Source organism: Jaculus jaculus, chromosome X (genome assembly GCF_020740685.1).
Source record: "Jaculus jaculus isolate mJacJac1 chromosome X, mJacJac1.mat.Y.cur, whole genome shotgun sequence".
Taxonomy (NCBI): domain Eukaryota; kingdom Metazoa; phylum Chordata; class Mammalia; order Rodentia; family Dipodidae; genus Jaculus; species Jaculus jaculus.
The window spans coordinates 6,434,520-6,456,720 of NC_059125.1; the positions used below are offsets into that span (position 1 = coordinate 6,434,520).

At 44.6% G+C, this 22,201-nt stretch overlaps 1 protein-coding gene across 1 annotated transcript in view; it reads right to left on the bottom strand.

Moving 5' to 3' along the window:
- The window catches only part of Syap1 (synapse associated protein 1), a 52,762-nt gene that overhangs the window by 8,635 nt on the left and 21,926 nt on the right, over positions 1-22,201 (bottom strand). The window contains exons 2-4 of the mRNA XM_045140447.1: positions 17,571-17,678; positions 6,540-6,679; positions 448-596 (exon numbers count right to left, since the gene is read on the bottom strand). Coding sequence (XP_044996382.1) covers positions 448-596; positions 6,540-6,679; positions 17,571-17,678 — 397 coding nt within the window. The remainder of the gene's footprint in view (positions 1-447; positions 597-6,539; positions 6,680-17,570; positions 17,679-22,201) is intronic.

The following is a 22,201-nucleotide window of genomic DNA, read 5'->3' on the forward strand; positions in this document are numbered from 1 at the left end:
CCTATGTGCAGCTTAAGACTCGGTCCTAGAAGTCTGTACAACCTATGCCTTAGGACATACTACCTTGCCTGCTTACCTAAATTCTAAGAGCTAAATTACTGCACTTCTTAGGAAATGAATTTCCAGTGGTAATAATCTGACTATAAGCCAGGTGTGGTGGCGCACGCCTTTAATGCCAGCACTTGGGAGGCAGAGGTAGGAGGATCGCAGTGAGTTCGAGTCCACCCTGAGGCTTCATAGTGAATTCCAAGTCAGCCTGGGCTAGAACGAGACCCTACCTTGAAAAAACAAACAAAAAAAGGGGGGGAAAACAAGAAAGAAAATTTTCTGTACTGAAATGTGCACATTTTTGGTACGCAATGACAAGCTAATTAGCATCTCTAAGCTAGGAATATGTTCACAGCAATTCTTTTTCTCCCAGAATGATCTCTGCTTCCTGGAACATACCTTTCAGAGTGGAGTCACCCTCCCTGCTGTGGCTCTTCTCTTCCTTTCCAGAGGCCTGCTGCTGGGCTGCCAGGGCAGTGAGCTGGGCAGACTGCTTAATCAGGGAGACTCGGTAGAAGTAATTCCTCCAAAACACTTCTTCCTTCACACTTTCAAAGACAGACAGGGACACAGTGAGAATGCACACGGATGAGACCCCGCGGGCTCGTGATAGCAGAGGCTGGACTCATTACCTGCCTCGGAACCCAGGGCCTTGTGCATGCTACCCCGGTGAGCGTTCTAAAGCTGAGCTGTACCCCCAGCCCCTGGAAGAGTAAGTTTTAGCATTTGCCTAATCTACAGGAGATTCTCATTGGCTTCACAGTTGACAGCTAAATAAACACATGGAAAAACTGAGCTGCTGTATGCTCTTTAGCAGCAAAAGACAAGTAAGTTTCAGGCCTGGGGAGATGGCTCAGAGGTTAAGATGCTGCCTGCAAAGCCTAATGATTTAGATTTGAAGCGTGATGCACAAAGTGGCATGCGCATCTGGAGTACATTTGCAGTGGCACCGTGCTCTGGCATGCCCATTCTCTCTGCTTGCAAATAAATAAATAAATATATATATATATTTTTAAGTATGGAAATAAAGACAAGCTTCAGAATGCCCGTAAACTGTATTACTTGGGGGGGTGTGTGTGTGTGTGTGTGTGTGTGTGTGTTTGGTTTTTTGAGGAAGGGTCTCATTCTAGCTCAGGCTGACCTGGAATTCACTGTATTCTCAGGGTGGCCCCAAACTCACAGCGATCCTCCTACCTCTGCCTCCTGAGTGTTGGGATTAAAAGCCTGCACCACCATGCCTGGCTCTGTTAATTAGTCATTTATTTATTTATTTGAGAGAAAGAGAGAAGAGAGAGAGAATGTGCATGCCAAGGCCTCTAGCCACTGCAAACGAATTCCAGACACAAGCGCCACCTGGTGCGTCTGGTCTTATGTGGGTACTAGGAAATCGAACCTGGGTCCTTAGGCTTTGCAGGCAAAAGCCTTAACGACCTCTGAGCAATCTCTCCATTCCCTTACTTGGTTTAGTGACATGAACATGACCCATGGCAGGAGGAAACAGGGAATTCCTGTGAGGCAGCCTGACTCACCTGACAGACTGCAAGACTGACTCAAAATCAAAACTACAAAAAGCAACAATGATAACAAGAGGGTTGGAGAGATGGCTTAGTGGTTAAGGCACTTGTCTGCAAAACCTAAGGACCTAGGTTCTATTCCCCAGTGCTCACATGTGCATCTTGAATTTGTTTGCAGCAGCTAGAGGCCCTAGGATGCCCATTCTCTCTCTTTTTCAAATAAATAAATATTTTTTTAAAAAAACAACAACAAAAACTAGCAGGGTATCTTTATTCCCAGCAGTCCAGAGGCAGAGGTAGGAGGACTGCCATGAGTTCCAGGTAGCCTAGGTTATGGAGTGAGCTCCAGGTCAGCTAGAGTATGACAGACCCTACATTGCAAAAAAAAAGATTGGGACTGTAGCTCACTTGCCTAGCATACATGATGCCCAGGGTTCACTTCATAGCATCTCATAAACCTGGGCACAGTGGTACATGCCTGTAATCCTAGCACTTGGGAGGTAGACACAAGAGGAATAAGAGTTCGCAGGGTTATCCTTGGCAACATAAGGAGTTCTACACTAGCCTGGGATACATAAAACCCTGTCTCAAAACCAAACAGACAACTATAAACAATCAAATCCCAAAGGGGCTGGAGAGATGGCTTGGAGGTTAAGGTGGTTGCCTGAAAAGCCAAAGGACCCAGGTTCAATTCCCCAATACCCATGGAAGCCAGATGCACAAGGTGGAGCATGTGTCTAGAAGTTCATCTGCAGTGGCTAGAAGCCCTGGTTGTACCCATTCTCTCTCAAAAACAAAACAAAAATAAACAAATATAGGGCTTCTAGACTTTTTGGCCCTGACAGGTGCAACTTTGATCCTTTGGGATATTCTCTCTGAACAAAAGCCACCATCATCGAGGGCCACCGGGAAACAAAGCACTGCTCTATATTTCAAAAGGAACATCGGTATGTTGGTACTTTCCTACTATGACAGCCTTGGGCCACAATGCAGGGAGGCAGGCCCTGCTGCTTTGACACAGACATACTGGGGGGCCTCACAGGAGCAATATCATGAGCCCTTCCCAGCCTTGGGCTGTGACATCTGCCCAGCGTCTCCCAGAGGGTGTTCATAGGCCACAAGTGCCTTAAAATAGGCCAGGAAAGCAGAGCAGTCAGACTGTTGTTTGGGAGTGGCAGCCGTGCCTAGTGGATTTCTTCATCAGAGGACCTTTTGGAAGCTTTACTATGTCAACTGTACTGTACTTCTTCCCCAGAGAGTGACAGAAGGTTTCTGCAATGTGCCTCTTGGAGCAAGAGGGAGGGCGTCTGGAAAAGCAAGCGGTCTAAATGGGTGTTTTGGGTAATCAAAAGAGCAAACAAAGCCAGCTGTGGTGGCGTACATGCCTTTAATCCCAGCACTCGGGAGGCAGAGGTAGGAGGATTGCCAAGGGTTCAAGGCCACCCTGAGACTACATAGTGCATTCCAGGTCAGCCAGAGGTAGAGTGAAACCCCACCTGGGCGGGGGGGGGGGATAATGCCCATGAATGAATCATCATAAAAAGCACTCAGGGTTCATGGTGGATGCTTCACAGAACGCAGAATTAGAAGTAACGTTGAAAATATTTAGGCACCCTGCTTCCTCTGGAAGAGGGCAACTTTATTTTTCTTTTGAGGCAGAGATTGATTCTAGCCCAGGCTCACGCTGGCCTTGAACTGTTATCCTTTTTTAAAAAGGATATATTTTATTGGCTGGAGAGATGGCTTAGTGGTTAAGCGCTTGCCTATGAAGCCTACAGACCCCGGTTCGAGGCTCAATTCCCCAGGACCCATGTTAGCCAGATGCACAGGGGGCACATGTGGCTGCGGTTCATTTGCAGTGGCTGGAGGCCCTGGCGCACCCATTCTCTCTCTGCCTCTTTCTCTGTCTGTTGCTCTCAAATATATATATATTTGTGTGAGAGAGGGAAAGTGCAGGCAGAGAGAAAGAGAGAAAGAGAATGGGTACCTCAAGGCCTCTAGCCACTGTAAACAAACTCCAGATGCATGTGCCATCTTGTGAATCTTGCTTATATGGGTACTGGGGAATCAAACCTGGGTCCTTAGGCTTCGCAGGCAAGTACCTTAACCACTAAGCCATCTCTCTAGCCCTCTGTTATCCTTTTATTCCAGCCTTAAGAGTCCTGGAATCAGGGGCTGGAGAGATGGCTTAGCGGTTAAGCGCTTGCCTGTGAAGCCTAAGGACCCCTGTTCAAGGCTCAGTTCCCCAGGACCCACATTGGCCAGATGCAGTGTTGCAGTCCCCCCCCCCCCCCCGTTCTCCTTGCTGGACAAACCCCCAACCAGAAGAATCTTATGGGAGGAAATGGTTTATTTCGGACTTATAGAATCCAGAGGAAACATCATTAATGGCCAAAGAATCTGGCTCACTTCCATAGATTTATACCACAGATGGCACCAAAGAGCCCACAAACTTGAACAGCCAGAGCTCAAAACGGCTCTGAACATACCTAGTAAGTAGGGCTAAACTACAGGATCTGCCTCCTAGTGACATTCCTTTTCCCCAGCAGGGCTTAAGCTCCTGAGACTCAAGCTGTAAGATCAATCTTAATTAAAAAAAAAATGCTTGAGGGCTGGAGGGATGGCTTAGCGGTTAAGGTGTTTGCCTGCAAAGCCAAAGGACCCAGGTTCAATTCCCCAGAGCCCACATAAGCCAGATGCACAAGAGGGCGTACGCGTCTGGAGTTTGTTTGCAGTGGCTGGAGGTGCTGGTGTACCCATTTTCTCTCCCTCTTTCTTTGTTAAATGAATATAAATAAATTTAAGAAAATGCCTGAGTTGCCGGGTGTGGTGGCGCATGCCTTTAATCCCAGCATTTGGGAGGCAGGGGTAGGAGGATTGCCACAAGTTTGAGGCTACCGAGACTACAGTGTGAATTCCAGGTCAGCCTGAGCTAAAGTGAGACCCTACCTACAAAAAAAAAAAATATATATATATATATATATAAAATATATATATATATATATAATTTTTTTACGAGTGAGAGCAAGAGAGAGAATGTAGGAGTGCCAGGGCCTCTAGGCACTAAAATTGAACACCAGACACATGTGCCATTTTGTGCATATATGTTGCCTTGCATGCTTGTGTCACTTTGTGTATATGGCTTACATGGGACCTGGAGAGTCAAACATGGTTCCTTAGGCTTCACAGGCAAGTGCCTTAACCACTAAGCCATCTCTCCAGCCCTTTTTATTCTTTTGGAGGGTAGGGTCTCACTCTAGCCCTGGCTGACTTGGAATTCACTATGTAGTCTCAGGGTGGCCTCAATCTCACAGCAATCCTCCTACCTCTGACTCCCAAGTATTGTGATTCAAGGCGTGTGCTACCATGGCCAGCATCTCCAGCCCTCTTGTCCCCCCCCCCTTTTTTTTTTTGTTTTTCAAGGTAGGTTCAGTATGTAATCTCAGGGTGGCCTCAAACTCACGGCGATCCTCCTACCTCACCCTTCCAAGTGCTGGGAATAAAGTTGTGCGATACCACTCCTGGCAGAGGAGTTCTTTTTTGGGGGAAAAAAAAAAAGCCAAGCCGGGCGTGGTGGCACACGCCTTTAATCCCAGCACTCGGGAGGCAGAGGTAGGAGGATTGCCATGAGTTCGAGGCCACCCTGAGACTGCATAGTGAATTCCAGGTCAGCCTGGGCTGGAGTAAGACCCTACCTCGAAAAACCAAAAAAAAAAAAAAAAAAAAAAGTCAGACGTGGTGGTGCACATTTTTAATCCTACCACTTGAGAGGCAGACGTAGGAGGATTGCCTTCAGTTCAAGCCACCCTGAGACTACAGAGTGAATTCCAGGTCAGCTTGGGCTAGAGTGAGACCCTACCTCAAAAACAAAATTATTTGCAAAGAGAGAGAAAATGGATAAACAGATAAAAATAAAAACAAAAAAAATTAAATGCTAAAAAATAATACTCTGGGCTGGAGAGATGGCTTAGCTGTTAAGACCCTTGCCTACAAAGCCAAAGGACTCATGTTTGTTCCCCAGTACCCACGTAAGCCAGATACACAAGGGGCACATGTGTTTGGATTTCGTTTGCATTGCCTAGAGGCCCTGGTGTGCCCATTATCTGTCTCTGTCTCCTCTCTCTCTCTCCTTTCAAATAAGTAAATTAATTAAAAAATAATAAAAAAAATAATAATACTCATCTCTCTTTAAAAAAAAAAAAAAAGCCAAGCCTGGGAGCCCAGGCCTGCAGTTCCTGCTCCTCAAAAGACTCAGAAGGCCAGCCACAGACAATTTAGTGAGAACTTGTTTCAAAATAAAGTGAAAAGAGGGCTGTGGATGTATCTCAGCAGTAGAGCAATTACCCAGTGTGCTAGAGGTCCTAAATGCAATTTCCAGTATTGCAAAAAAACGACGACAACAAAAACCAAAACCCAGAGCCAGAGGGAGACAAAGCCCCAGGCTGGGGAAGCGGCAGAGGTGAAGGGCGCCCGCTGCTGGCAGGCTGTTCTGGAAGCCTCATGGAAAACATCACACTTACTCTGGAGCTTAAAGGGCAGCAGGGACTTTTTTGTCCGGAAGGGCTTTAGGTGGAGGTAAAAAAAAAAAAAAAAATACAAACAACAATAAACAGAACAAGAACACAGCTGTTGGTGGGCACAGCCTAAATATAAAACATAGCAGTCTGGGAAAAGGTATGGGGCTTTTCTTCAAGGCAAAGGCCTGGAAAGAGCTTTGGAGCCTTGGATTGTAGCTGGGCATATTTGTTGTTTCTGATAGAAATGTGTTCTACTTTTCAACTGGGTAAAAGAGCACATCTCATCTCTACCCCGAATTTCCTGCCAAGCCTGACTTCCCTTCCCACTCCGTGGCACCCTGACAGCCTGTTGTGATGTGCAGAGCTGTTGAGCCAGCGCTGGCCCCTGCTTGGTGACTTTCCCTGGACACCGAGCCCCTCACTGAAGCCCCCAGGAAACCGAAATCAGCGTGGTGCTTACAGTTTTGGAACCAGAGCGAATCTCATCTTGCTTAGCAGTTCATCCTCCTGAAGCATGACCAAGGCCACGGGGTACATCTGGTCAAAGTCAAAATTAAACTGCACACCAGCCGGAGGGTCACGAAGGAAATTCCTCTTGTCCTTTAGTGAAACAGGGAGGAAAATATGGGGGGAAGCCCCCACGAAATGCAATTAATAGATCACAGGCTACCATGGATTAGTCAAGTATTGAATTCTACCCTAAGCCTTCAGCCACAAAGTCCAGTGAGTGGTCACTGACCTGCCCACGTAAGAGAAGTGGGAGAACAATGGATCCATTGATGCTTTTTTCTTTTTTGCTTTTCTTTTTATTTGGTAGAGAGAGAGGCAGAGAGAGAGAGAAAGAGAGAGAGAATGGGTGCACCAGGACCTCCAGCCACTACAAACTCCAGATACATGTGCCACCCTGTGCATCTGGCTAACGTGGGCCCTGGGGAATCTTTGGCTTTGCAAGCCAGCATTTCAACTGCCAACCCACCTCTCCAACCAGTTTTTTTTTTTTTCTAACACTCACTTGGACAGAACCACCTGGAAGGCCAGAAAGTTCAAGCACATGATTGGTTTAAACCATACAAACATGTGTTCATTTAAATATTTTTATTTAGGGCTGGAGGGATGGCTTAGTGGTTAAGGCATTTGCCTGCAAAGCCAAAGGATCCTGGTCGATCTCCCAGGACCCACATTAGCCAGATGCACAATGAGGTGCATGCATCTAGAGTTCGTTTGCAGTGGCTGGAGACCCTGGTGTACCCATTCTCTCTTTGTTTCTCTCTCTCCCTCCCTCTTTCTCTGTCAAATAAATAAATAAAATTTTAAAAAATAAATATTTTTATTTATTTGCACGTGTGTGTATGCCAGACTTTCTTGCTGCTGCAAAGGAACACCAGAAGCATGTACCACTTTTTTCATCTGGCTTTATGTGGGTGCTAGAGAATCAAACCCAGGCTAGCAGGCTTTGCAAGCAAGTGCTTTGTTTTTATTTGGGGGGGGTTCAAGGTAGGGTCTCTCTCTAGCCCAGGCTGACCTGGAATTCACTATGTAGTCTCAGGGTGGCCTCGAACTCATGGTGATCCACTTACCACTGCCTCCTGAGTGCTGGGCTTAAAGGCATGTGCCACCACGCTCGGCAGCAAGCAAGTGCTTTTAACCACTGAACCATCTCCATAGCCAATGTGTTTGTTTTGCTGGGCATCTTTAAGCATGTGAAAACTATTATAAAACCTACTAGAAGTATGGTAACATTATACTAGAAATATTAAAACCCAAGCCCAGGCATGTTGGGTACATACTAGTGAACCCAGTACTTGGGAGATGGAGACGGGAACATACAGAGTTATAAGGACATCCTTATCTATAGAGTTCCAGGTCAGCTTGGGCTATCTGAGAGCCTGTATTAAGAAAGTAGCTTTTGGAAAGAAGTGACCGCAGTGCTTAGTACTGCAATATCTCTATCACACCTTCCAAGGCTCGAGGTCCATTGCGGAAGAGGTGGAGGAAAGAATGAAAAAGCCAAAGGAAGGGTAGGACTCCTTACAATGTGCTCCCCCAGACACAAAATGGCCTGGATTATCCATGACCTCACAGTGCCTGACACTACCTGCACAAGACCATCATAAGAGGAGGAAAAGATCATGACATCAAAATTAAAAGAGAGACTGATTGATAGGGGAAGGGGATATGATGGATAATGAAGTGTCAAAGGGGAAAGTGGGGGGAGGAAGGGTATTACCATGGGATATTTTTAATAATCATGGAAGTTGTTAATAAAAATTTGGAAAAAAAAAGAAAGCTTAATAGAAACGAAATATAAAGGGAGGGGGAAGGAAGGGGGGGTACTTAATAGGATGGTATTGTATATATGTAAGTAGAAGGATTGATTAATGGAAGTCAGGGGAGAGATTGAGTAAAGGAAAGGTGGAGGGAAGGCTTATCAAAATCTAAGAGAATATAAATAAATCACATGGAAACATACTTTTTGTGGACAATGGAACACTCAGGAGCTGTAGATAGTTACTAGAAAATTTTCAGTGCCAGGGATGGGATACCTTCCAGTGAGTTGTTGGCCAGGAAGGTCCCTGATGCCTCCAAAATATTACAGGCCATTGCCGAGGCCCTTGGTTTCCCACCAGGAATAGATGGTAAGATCCTATTGCTGAAGACTCCACATCTTGGGCTGCAAGGCCACTGAGAAATCCTGCTGGAGCTGAGCTGATAACCTCCTCCATGTAGACTAGCTAACAGAAAGCTGGAAAAAGCCACACTGCATGAAGTTCAATGGGAGAGAGAAATCACCAGTGAAGATACTCCACAGTGGACAATGCAAAACTTATATTTGGCCAAACAGGCCAAATGAGCCAACCGGTGAAATAGTGGTTAAGTCTGTTAAGGCTTTTGCCTGCAAAGCCAAAGGACACAGGTTTGATTTCCCAGGCCCCATGTTAGCCAGATACACAAGGAGGTGCACTTGTCTGGAGCTCGTCTGCAGCGGCTGGAGGTGCTGGCCCGCCCATTATCTCTCTCCCTCTTTCTCTGTCAAATAAATAAACAAATAGCCAGGCATGGTGATGCATGCCTTTAGTCCTAGCACTCGGGAGGCCGAGGTAGGAGCTGAAAGTACAGGAGCCTTTAATCCCAGCACTTGAGAGGTGAAGCAGGGGATCAGGAGTTGAAGGCCAGACTCTGTATAGTGAGTTCATGGTCAGCCTGCACTCCATGAGGCCCTGTCTCACACCAAAGAGCCCCAGAATCAGAAACTGCAGTACAACTATACTCTCAGCCCTCAGAAGGTTGAAGGAGGGTAGTCATGAATTCAAGGCTGCCAGCCTGGGCTTCCTAGTAAGGTTGGAGCTAGGCTGTGGCTGGAGGGATAGTTTAGCAGTTAACATGTTTGCCTGTGAAGCTTAAAGACCCAGGTTCAATTTCCTAATCCCCACGTAAGCCAGATACACAAAATGGCACATGCTTCTGGAGTTCATTTTCAGTGGCTAGAGGCCCTGAGCGCCCATTCTCTCTGTCTCAGTTCTCTCTCTCTGCTTGCAAATAAATTAAAAAGAAAATGTATGCATCGTGAGATTGTCTGAAAATAAAATAACGAATCCCAGCAACTACAGACAGCTCCTACTTCAATGCAATGCTCCCCTGGGACTGATCTGTCCACATATGTGATATCTCTACAAGTAAGATTTGACATAAACATGAAGATACTCCATGTACTGGCATTAGCTGGCTTATATTTTGTACTTACTTTTTATCTATTTACTAGAGAAAGAGCTAGAGAGAGAATATGGGTGCACCAGGGCCATTAGCCATTGCAAACAAATTCCAGAAGCATGTGCCACCACATGCATCTGGCTTATGACTTCTTGGAGTCAAACCTGGGTCCTTAGGCTTCGCAGGCAAATGCCTTAACTATTAAACCCCTAAAATAACTTACTTTAAAAGAGATTTTTAGAGTTGGGTGTGATGGCACATGCCTTTAATCCCAGCACTTGGGAGGCAGAAGTAGGAAGAACATTATGAGTTCAAGGCCACACTGAGACTATATAGTGAATTCCAAGTCAGCCTGGGCTACAGTGAGACCCTACCTTGAAAAACCAAAAAAATAAAAAAAAAATAAAAATAAAATAAAATAAATTAAGCCCAGCATGGGTGGCACACGCCTTTGATCCCAGCACTCCAAAGGCAGAGGGAGAAGAATCACCATGAGTTTGAGACCACCCTGAGACTACAAAAGTAAATTCTAGGTCAGTCTGAGCTAGAGTGTGACCCTACCCCACCCTGAGACTACATAGTAAATTCTAGGTCAGTCTGAGCTAGAGTGAGACCCTACCTCGAAAAGCAAACAAACAAACAAAAAAGATTTGTAGTTATTTATTTGCAAGCAGAAAGACAGTCGGTATGGGTGCCAAGGCCTCTTGCCACTGCACACAAACTCCAGACACATGCTACTTGTGCATCAGGCTTTGCAAGCAAGTGCCTTTAACCACCGAGCCATCTTCCAGCTCTCTTTTTACTTTACTTATTTTTATTTTATTTTATTTTTTTTAGTTTTTCGAGGTAGGGTCTCACTCTAGCCCAGGCTGACCTGGAATTCAGTATGTAGTCTCAGGCTGGCCTGGAACTCATGGCGATCCTCCTACCTCTGCCTCCTGAGTGCTGGGATTAAAGGCGTGCGCCACCACACCCGGCTCTTTTCTTTTTTTGTAATCCTGTTTTGAAACCTAAGGCAACTTTACCTTATTTGATGGAATTTTCTTGGTTTTACTTTCACTTATTTATTTCTGAAACAGTTTCAGTTTAGAACTCTTACTATAGCAAAGAATGACCTTCAATTCCTGATTCTCCTCCTATTCTTCCACCTCTGTGCCAGCTTACCTGGCTTAGATGGCTTTCCTTTTCATTCAATGTCACACACAAAAAAAAACTTTCTAGCTGCATCAAAGGAGTTATAACTTACCATAACTTATATAGACCTAATTCTGTAGTCATTTAGACACCTTCTAACATGTAATAAGGGATTCTGACAGCCAGGTATGGCAGTGTATGTCTGATATCCCAGCACTTTGGCAGTTAAGGAGAACAGCCTTGAATTTAAGATGAGCCGGAGCCATATACTGACTTCATGGCACAACAGTAATGCATTGAACTCCTTATTGGGTTCCATAGTGAGACCTTGTTTAAAAAAAAAAAAAATAGAGCCAGGCATGGTGGTACATGCCTTTAATCCCAGCACAAGGGGGCTCAGGCAGGCAGGAGGATGGCTGTAAATTCAAGGCCACTTTGAGATTACACAGGTCAGCCTGGGCTAGAGTGAAACACTACCTTGAAAAACCAAAATAAATAAATAAGTAAATGTAAAAAAAAATCTGAAAGTAACATCACTTTTTTTTTTTTTTTTTTTTTGGTTTTTCGAGGTAGGGTCTCACTCTAGCCCAGGCTGACCTGGAATTCACTATGGAGTCTCAGGGTGGCCTCGAACTCACGGTGATCCTCCTACCTCTGCCTCCCGAGGGCTGGGATTTAAAGGAGTGCGCCACCACACCCGGCTGAAAGTAACATCACTTTACAAAAGTTTTTTATTCCCTTGTAAAGTGAACTCCTTAGGGAAAAAAATTCTTAAAGTGGAACTTCTAACCGAAGAATACAATTATTTTGATGCATATTACTCAAACTCTCCTCTAGAGTCGGGTAGAGGTATAAATCAAGGCTGTGCCTACATTTTTGGAGAAAAAGCAGTGGAAATGGGTGTCCTAGTGTATAGCTCAGTAATATAGAAAATTCATTAAATATAATACACAGAGCCCTGAATTCAATTCCCAGTGGTCTATCACCCTCGAAAGCATGGAAACCATTGATGACAGTAAAAAAAGAAAAAAATAGATTCAGAAGCTGGACGTGATGGTATACACCTTTAAGCCCAGCACTAGGAAGGCAGAGGTAGGAGGATCACTGTGAGTTTGAGGCTAGCCTGAGACTACATACTGAATTCCAGGTCAGCCTGGGCTAGAGAGAAACCCTACTTTGAAAAAAAAAAAAGGCTTCAAAAGTTGTATGCCATGTGGTAAGCTCTTTGTTGAGATAAAAAAAATCAAGATAGAGGGCTGGAGATATGGCTTAGTGGTTGAGACGCTTGCCTGCAAAGCTGAAGGACCTTGGTTCAATTCCCCAGGACCCATGTAAGCCAGATATAACAAGGTGGTGTAGCCATCTGGAGTTTGTTTGCCATGGCTGGAAGCCCTGGCAAGCCAATTCATTCTCTCTCTGCCTCTTTTTCTCTCTCAAATAAATAAATAAAAATAAAATATTTTTAAAAAATCAAGCTGGAGCTGTGTGTGGTGGCATACACCTTTAATCTTAGCACTTGGGAGGCAGAGGTAGGAGGATCACAGTGAGTTCGAGGCCACCCTGAGAATACAGAGTGAATTCCAGGTCAGCCTGGGCTAGAGTGAAACTCTACCTTGAAAAGAAAAAAAAAAAAAAAAAGGAAAAAGAAAAGAAAAAAAAATCAAGCTGGAGGGCATGGTGGCTCACACCTATAATTCCACATTAAGGTCATGAGCACTGAGTTTGAGGCCAGCTGGGGCTAGAGTGAATCCTAGTTCAGCCTGGGCTAGAGTGAGACCCTGCCTCAAAAAACAAAATAAAATAAATGATTGGGCTGGAGAGGTGGCTTAGAGGTTAAGGTACTTGCCTGTGAAGCCAACAGACCCAGGTTCAATTCCCAAGGACCCATGTAAGCCAGTTGCACAAGGTGGCGCATGCATCTGGAATTCGTTTGCAGTGGCTAGATGCCCTGGTGTGGCCATTTTCTCTCTATCTCTCAAATAAATTACTATGTATATATTTTTTGGTTTTTTGGAGGTAGGGTCTCACTCTAGCTCAGGCTGACATGGAATTCACAATGTAGTCTCAGGGTAGCCTTGAACTCACGGTGATCCTCCTATTGGGCCGGGCGTGATGATACATTCCTTTAATCCCAGCACTTGGGAGGCAGAGGTAGGAGGATCTCTGAGTTCAAGGACACCCTGAGACTATAAAGTAAATTCCAGGTCAGCCTGGGCTAGAGGGAGACCCTACCTTGAAAAACAAACAAACAAAAATCTCTTTTCTCTCTTTTCTCTTCTTACTGAGATAGGTTCTTGCTACGTAGCCCAGGCTAGCTTCAGTCAAACTGGAAGTATTTCTCCTGTCTCAGCCTCCTGGCTACTGAAATTACACGTGTGAGTTAGCTTACAGTCTTCTTGCTTGTATGTGTGTGTGAATGTGGATGCATATGACGTGTATGCCATGGTGCACATGTGGAGATCTGAGGCCAACCTTGGGGTATTTTGCCCTCTCCTTCCATTTGCTTGAGACAGGGTCTCCCTAGTTGTTTTGTTTTGTCTAGCTGGCCTGAGAGCTTCTGCATTCCCCTGGCTCCGCCTCCCATTGATGTAGGTCCAAGGGAATTACAAAGGCAGGTGTCACTTTGCCTCTGGCTTTACCTGAGTGCTGCAGAGTTGATATCCAGGCAGCAGGCTTGCATTCAAATGCCTGTAACCACCAGGCCATCTCCCCAGCCCTAGCTTATAATCCTTTCAAGGTTGAAAGAATGATTTCACATCATAGGCTATACTTTTATTCTTACGGGTTATGCTTATGCTTTTTAGTGTAAGTTAACTGAAAACTAGTAAAAATGGTGATTTTCTGTTTGAGAAGACCACATGTATGTTCTCAGGTTTGTCTTACTTTCTTCCCAATCACCTACCTCTCTTTCTATTAACTCCTGCACTTAAGATCTATGTTACACATGTCTTTTTAAAAATTTATTTATTTATTCATTAGAGCGAGGGGGCAGATATATATATATATATATATATATATATATATATATATAGAGAGAGAGAGAGAGAGAGAGAGAGAGAGGGGGAGAGGGAGAGGGAGAGGGAGAGAGGGAGGGAGGGAGGGAGAATGGGCACACAAGGGCCTCTAGCCATTGCAAACAAACTCCAGATGCATGTGCCACTGTGTACATCTGTCTTACGTGGGGAATAGGATCTGGGTCCTCAGGCTTTGCAGGCCAGTGCCTTAACCACTAAACCATCTCTCCAGCCCTACCCATGTCTTTTAATAAATTCCAACTATGATTCATAAATTAAAGAAAAAGCAGTTAAGAAAGAAACAAACAAACAAAAACACAAGGGGTCTGGAGAGATGGCTTAGCGGTTAAGTTGCTTGCCTGCGAAGCCTAAGAGTGCATGTTTGAATCTCCAGGTCCCACACAGCCAGATGCAGTGACACAAACATGCAATGTTGCACATGTGCACAAGGGGGCGCACACATCTGGAGTTCATTCACAGCACTGAAAAGGCCCTAGCGTGCCCATTCTCTCCTCTCTCAACAATAAAATAATTTTAAAAATTCATTTAAAAAAACACAAGGAGCGGGCGTGGTGGCACACACCTTTAATACCAGCACTTGGGAGGCAGAGGTAGGAGGACTGCCATGAGTTTGAGGCCACCCTGAGAGTACATAGTGAATTCCAGGTCAGCCTGGGTTAGAGTGAGACCCTACCTCCAAAAACCAAAAAAAAAAAAAAAAAAAAAAACAAGGGTGGGGATGTAGCTTAGTGAAAGAGTATTGTTTTGAAACATGTGTGAGGCCCAGAGTTTGATCCTCAGTATTGCAAAAAACAAACCAAGTGGGGCGTTGTGGAACATACCTTTAATCCCAGCACTTGGGAGGCAGAGGTAGGAGGATTGCCATGAGTTCAAGGCCACCCTGCGAATACAGAGTGAATGCCAGGTCAGCCTGGGCTAGAGTGAAACCCTACCTCGGGGGAAAAAAAAAAAAAGCCAAACCCCTCCAGAAAGATACTAAAAAGTAGTGATATGTATATTTTTAACATTTCAAAAAAACTAAAATTTTTAATATTTTACTTATTTATTTGAGAGAGAAAGGGCACACCAGGGCCTCCATCTGCTACAAACGAACTCCAGATGCATGTGTCACATGTGAATCTGGCTTATATGAGTCCTGGGGTATCGAACTTGCATCCTTTGACTTTGCAAGCAAGTATCTCAACTGCTAAGCCATCTCTCCAGCCCTCACTATATGTATGATTTTTTTAAGTAGAAGCTGCCAGTTGTGATGGCACACACCTTGAATCTCAGCACTTGGGAGGCAGAGGTAGGAGGATCACTGTGAGTTCAAGGCCACTCTGAGACTACATAGTAAATTCCAGGTCAGCCTGGGCTAAGAATAAGACCCTACCTCAAAAAAAAAAAAAAAAAAAAAGTAGAAGCCAGGGCTGGAGAGATGACTCAGTGGTTAAAGGAACTGGCTTACAAAGGCTGACAGTCCAGGTTCAATTCCCTAGTAACCACATACAACAGGATGCACAAAATGGCATGTATGTCTGGAATTTTTTAAAAATTATTTATTTATTTATTTGAGAGCGACAGACACAGTGAGAAAGACAGATAGAGGGAGAGAGAGAGAATGGGCACGCCAGGGCTTCCAGCCTCTGCATATTAACTCCAGACATGTGTGCCCCCTTGTGCATCTGGCTAACGTGGGGCCTGGGGAACCGAGCCTCAATCCGGGGTCCTTAGGCTTCACAGGCAAGCGCTTAATCGCTAAGCCATCTCTCAGCCCTGGAATTTTTTTTTTTCTGGTGTGCCCATACACTTTCTCTCTCTCTTTTGCAAATAAATTGAAAATATTATATATATATATATATATATATATATATATATATATATATTTTAATTTTTATTAACATTTTCCATGATTATAAAAAAATATCCCATGGTAATTCCCTCCATCATATTACCTCCCCATCTCAATCACTGTACTTACACATATACAATATCAACCTATTAAGTACCCTCCTCCCTTCCTTTCTCTTCCCTTTATATCTTCTTTGAAAATATTTTTTTAATAACAAGAAATGTAACCTGGAATGATGGCTCACAGGTTAATGTCACTTGCTTGCAAGGTCTGATGGCCCAGTTTCAATTACCCAGTACCCATATAAAGCCAAATGCACAAAAGGGCACATGCATCTGGACTTCATTTGCAATGGCAGGAGGCCCTAGTTGTGCCCATACTCACTTGCTCTCTCTCTGTGTCAAGCTCTTTGTCAAGCAAATAAATAAATATAGTTAAAGAAAAGAAATGTAAAAACTAGGCTACATAATGAATTCAAGGCCTTCCTAAGAAACATAATAAACCCTGTTTTAAAGAACAGCCCTTGCAGAAGAAATGAAGGAAAGAATGTAAGAGCTGAAGGAAGGAGTACTCAGGAGGCAGAAGTACAAGGACCACCTTGAGTTCAAGTCCACCCTGAGACTACAAAGTTAATTTCAGATCAGCCTGAACTACAGTGATTCCCTACCCCCCCAAAAAAATGCTAAGGAAGAAAAGAACAAAACCCCAAAACAGACCTCACAGTGCCTGATGCTAACTACACAAGATCTGCATAATATAAGGAAAAAAATTGATGGCATAGAAATACAAGAGAGACTAGTTGGAAAGAAGGGATTCAGTGGAGGAGGATTTGGGTGAGGGAAGAAGGGAGTATTGGGTGGGGATTATGATCAAGGTATATTATCTATATTTATGGACGTTGTCAATAAAAGGTTAAGCCGGGACATGGTGGCATATGTCTTTAATCCCAGCACCTGGGAGGCAGAGGTAGGAGGATTGCATTGAGTTCGAGGCCACCCTGAGACTACATAGTGAATTCCGGGTCAGCCTGGTTCAGAGTGAGACCCTACCTCGAAAAAACAAACAAACAAAAAAAAGTTTAAAAAGGGCCAGGCATGGCACATGCCTTTAATCCCAGCACCTGGGAGGCAGAGGTAGGAGGATCATCATGAGTTCAATGCAACTTGAAACTACATGGTGAATTCTAGATAAGCCTGGGCTAGAGCAAGACCCTACCTTGTAACCCCCCCCCCAAAAAAAAGTTAGAAAAGCCAGGTGTGGTGGTGCACATCTTCAATTCCAACACTTGGGAGGCAGAGGTAGGATGATCACTGTGAGTTTGAGGGAAGCCTGGGCCTACAGAGTGTGTTCCAGGTCAGCCTGGACTGGAGTGAAACCCTACTTTGAAGTATACAAAACAAGGGCTGCAGAGATGGCTTAGTGATTAAGGCCCTTGCCTGGAAAGCCAAAGGACCCAGGTTTTATTCCCCAGTACCCAAGTAAAGCCAGATGCACAAGGTGGCACGTATGTCTGGAGTTCGTTTTCAGTGGCTAGAGGCCCTGGTGTGCCCATTCTCTTTCCGTCTCTATTTGCCCCCCAATAAATAAATAAAATATTAAAAAAAGAAATAAAAGCCATAAAATAAACAAACTAAACTAAACAACAATAAAACAACAACAACAAAAAAAAAATGAAAAGGACAGAACAAAAAAAAAAAATCTGCTAAGGATAGAGTCATATTACCAGAGATATACCATGACAGATCGAAAGGATGTCTGTCTTTCAGGGTATCATTATACTTACAGCTGATAAGGCCAAGATCTGCTGCTGAATAGTCTCTTCATCATTACTGTCAACCCATGGGGGTACAGCTGCTTCTATACAGAAAACAAAAAAAGGGTACACCACAATCTATGGTTTCAAAGAATGAGAAAGGATTTTCTAGACCCACTTAAAATAGTAAATTACCCATAAATTCCTAATATGAACATTCATTGTGACATCTATACTTAACAGTTTTGAGTAAGGATATAGTTGATCAAAAATCATTTTATTTGGGGCTGGAGAAGATGGCTTAGTGGTTAAGGTGTTTGTCTCCAAAGCCAAAGGACCCCAGTTCAATTCCCCAGGAGCCACATAAGCCAGATGCACAAGGATGCACATGCGTCTAGAGTTCATTTGCAGTGGCTGGAAGCCCTGGTGCACCCATGCACTGGCGCTCTCTCTCTCTCAAATAAATAAATAAATAAAATATCAAAAAAATCAATCTATTTGAATGACATGGTAGAGAAATCTGATAATACTTTAACCACATGATCAAAATCAATGTCACCAATAAGGGGTAAAGAACATTGTTGGGGGCTGGAGAGATGGCTTAGTGGTTAAGCGATTGCCTGTGAAGCCTAAGGACCCCGGTTCGAGGCTCGGTTCCCCAGGACCCACGTTAGCCAGATGCACAAGGGGGCGCACGCGTCTGGAGTTCGTTTGCAGTGGCTGGAGGCCCTGGCGCGCCCGTTCTCTCTCTCTCCCTCTACCTATCTGCCTCTTTCTCTCTGTGTCACTCTCAAATAAATAAAAACTATAAACAAAAAAAAAAAAAAAAAAAAAAAATTTTAAAAAAAGAACATTGTTGGTCTCCAGATATGGTATTTAAAGAAGGACAAAACATCACCCATGTGGTGCTCTCGCCAAGAATACACCATCTGAATCTAATCATGAGGAAATGTCAAAGCCCCACAATGAAAGAATCTGTTGAGGAGGCCGGTCATGGTGACAAACCCCTTTAATCTCAGCACTCAAGAGGCAAAGGTAGTAGGATCACCATGAGTTCAAGGGCAGCCTGAGACTGCAGAGTGAATTCCAGTTAAGCCTGGGTTAGAATGAAACTTTACCTCAAAAAACCAAAAAACAAAAAAGAAAGAAAGAAAGAGGAAGGGGCTGGAGATATGGCTCAGTAGTAGAGCACTTGCTTTGCATGTGTGAGACCCTGGGTTCAATCCCCAGAAGCATAAAAAAGGGAGAACATGGGGCAGGAGAGATGGCTTAGCAGTTAAGTGCTTCCCTGTGAAGCCTAAGGACCCCGGTTCCAGGCGATTTCCCAGGACCCACGTAAGCCAGATGCACAAGTGGGCGCATGCATCTGGGGTGCATTTGCAGTGATTAGAGGCCCCAATGTGCCCTTTCTCTTTATCATACTACCTAGGAGGGCTGACCTTTGGGTCAGCCCCTTGAATCTGCAAACCAATCAGGTCTTCCGCTTATATACCAAACTCTGATGAAAGAATCCTTTTTTTTTTTTTCATTTTTGTTTGGAGGTGGGGTCTAACTCTAATTCCGTAGTTCCAGGCTGGCCTAGAACCCTCGGCCATCCTTGTACCTCTGCCCCTTGGGTGCTGGGATTAAAGGTGTGCACCACCACGCCCAGCTCCCTCTAAAACTCTAGATCTACCATGCAGGTATTTCCTCTAAACTCTGGGCCTGCAATGTAATTTCTCTAGACTCGGGGTAACCATAGGTGTAACTCTCTTTAATACACCCATTTAGCGTCTGTATTTCCTGGTCTCTGCTTTGGTACTAACCCTCTGTTATTCTTGCTTAAACCGTCACAGCTTCACCTCTTGACTTTCTTTCATGTGGAAGCTCAGGGTGGTTGCTCCGCCTCTAAATCTCCCTACATGAACTTGTCTTCCACGTGCTTGGGAATCTACTCCAGCCTTTTATTCGATTCCAAGTTCCCTTAAATAAACCTCATGATTTATGATTTTTTTCCCCCTAAATAAACTCAGTAATTCACAATTTATCCTTCTTGAGTCTGTTTTTATCAATTATTTTGGTTTATTTTTATTTATTTTAGAGTGATAACGAGACAGAGAGAGAGAAGACAGAGAGAGAATGGGCGTGCCAGGGCCTCCAGCCACTGCAAACAAACTGCACATGCATGCGCTACCTTGTACATCTGGCTAACGTGGATCCTGGGGAATCGAGCCTCGAACCAGGATCCTAAGGCTTCACAGGCAAGTGTTTAACCACAAAGCCATCTATCTCTCCAGCCCCATTTATTTTATTTTATTTTTTAACAAATTTTTTGTTCATTTTTATTTATTTATTTGAGAGTGACAGAGAGAGGGAGAGAGAGAGACAGATAGAGAGAGAATGGGTGCGCCAGGGCTTCCAGCCACTGCAAACTCCAGACGCGTGCGCCCCCTTGTGCATCTGGCTAAAGTGGGTCCTGGGGAATCGAGCCTCGAACCAGGGTCCTTAGGCTTCACAGGCAAGTGCTTAACCACTAAGCCATCTCTCCAGCCCCAGCCCCATTTTTTAATCAATTTTTTGTTAAAGACAATAAAGACCCAGAATTGGGGTTCATAAATTTGGGAGGCATCTCCTGAATGCCCAAATCCTGCATCCCGACTGTCAGAGTGTAGGAGGAAGATGCCTGCTAAGTAGTGAGGGAAAGGCCCTGTCAGTCAGCATGCCCTGTGCCCTTGAGGACAATTCGGCCTCTCCTTGGCAGGAGCGTGCCATGGCCATGAGTATGTATTATGGTTAAAGCCGTGAAGGTGTAAACATGGGAAAGAATGCAAGGGCTTGCAACTGGGTGTGAGACAGCCAAGCTGAGGGGATCAGAGGAAGGGCAAGGCTCTGGGAAAACCCACCATGGTGGTCTCACAGGCTCCAGCTGGCCTCCAGGAAGCCTCCATTGAGACTCTCCAGCAGACTCTCTCTAGTCTGTGTTCTTCTCCCTGACCCACAAACCAATCAGCCTCCTATATCCACTGAAGCATAACTGGTAAGGTTCATCCTGCCTTGATGCCTAATGTCCATATGGGCCAAGGACAGGCTCATCCTTAGTGTATCAAAGCCCCTGATCCAGAGGACTCGGTGGTAATCTGTTCAGGTTTTCAGGAGTGAAAAATAACAAATCAGAGGCATTAAGGAATAAGGCTAGAATCAAATTGTCGGTGAGCAGTTAGAAGCTAAATGGGAATAAAGAGGCCGTACATCCAGAACAAAAGAATGAGAACTAATGATTCCACTCAAGCACTGCTCGGGCCTCTACAGTAGATTCTAGCCTCACAAGCCCTATAACACAAGGCAGACCCAAGAAATCCATTTGAAAGTGGAGAGGAGAACCCAGACTGAACTATGTCACTCTCCAATCTCCTGCACTGCAATGAGGTGAAGGCACTAGCCTGCAAAACTAAAGGACCTGGGTTCGATTCCCCAGGACTCACGTAAAGCCAGGTGCACAAGGTGGCACGTGCTTCTGGAGTTTGTTTGCAGGACCTGAAGGCCCAGGCCCACCCATTCGCTCCCTATCTTCCTCTCTCTCTCTCAAATATAAATAAAAATAAAATATAAAAATAAAAAAGAGGAATAAAGGAAAGATGAACCTGAGGAGTCTGGTGATAGAGAACATAGGCACTTTTGTTGCTGTTGTTTTGACACAGCTCTTGTCTTCTACCTTGGCCTCGAACTCACTGTGCAGCTAAGGCTGACCTCAAACTTTTTTTTTGAAATTTTTATTTAATTTAACTTACTTATTTGAGAGAGAGAGAGGAAGAAAGAGAGGGAGAATGGGCACACCAGGGTCTTTAGGCATTGCAAACAAACTTAAGATCCATGTACCACCTCCTGCATCCGGCTTATGTGAGTATTGGAAAATCAAACATGGGTCCTTGGGCTTCATAGGAAGTGCCTTAATTGCTAAGCCACCTCTCGAGCACTGAGACCTTGAAGCTTTTTTTTTTTCAAGGTAGGGTCTCACTCTACCTCAGGCTGACTTGGAATTCACTATGTAGTCTCAGGGTAGCCTCAAACTCTAGGTGATCCTCCTACCTCTGCCTCCCTGAGCACTGGGATTAAAGGCACCACCACACTCCATGAGAGCTTGAACTCTTTTATTTAAAATATTTATTTTATTTTATTTATTTATTTGAGAGAGGGAAAGAGGCAGAATGAGTGAGTGAGAGAGAAAAAGCGAATGGGCGCACCAGGGCTTCCAACCACTGCAAATGAACTCCAGATGCATGGGATCCCTTGTGCACCTGGCTTACGTGGGTCCTGAAGAGTCGAACCAGGATCCTCTGGCTTTGCAGGCAAGCACTTTAACTGCTAAGCCATCTCTCCAGCCCAAGACCTTGAACTCTTGATCTTCCTGCTTAGGTAGGATCTTGCTCTAGCCTAGGCTCACTGGGAATTCACTATGTAGTTTCAGAGTGGCCTTGAACTCACAGTGATCCTCCTACCTCTAGCTCCCACTGCCACCACGGCTTTTAAAAATTTTTTTTGTTCATTTTTATTTATTTGAGAGTGACAGAGAGAGAAAGAGTCAGAGAGAGAGAGAGAAAGAGAATGGGCGCGCCAGGGCTTCCAGCCACTGCAAACAAACTCCAGACGCATGTGCCCCCTTGTGCATCTGGCTAACGTGGGTC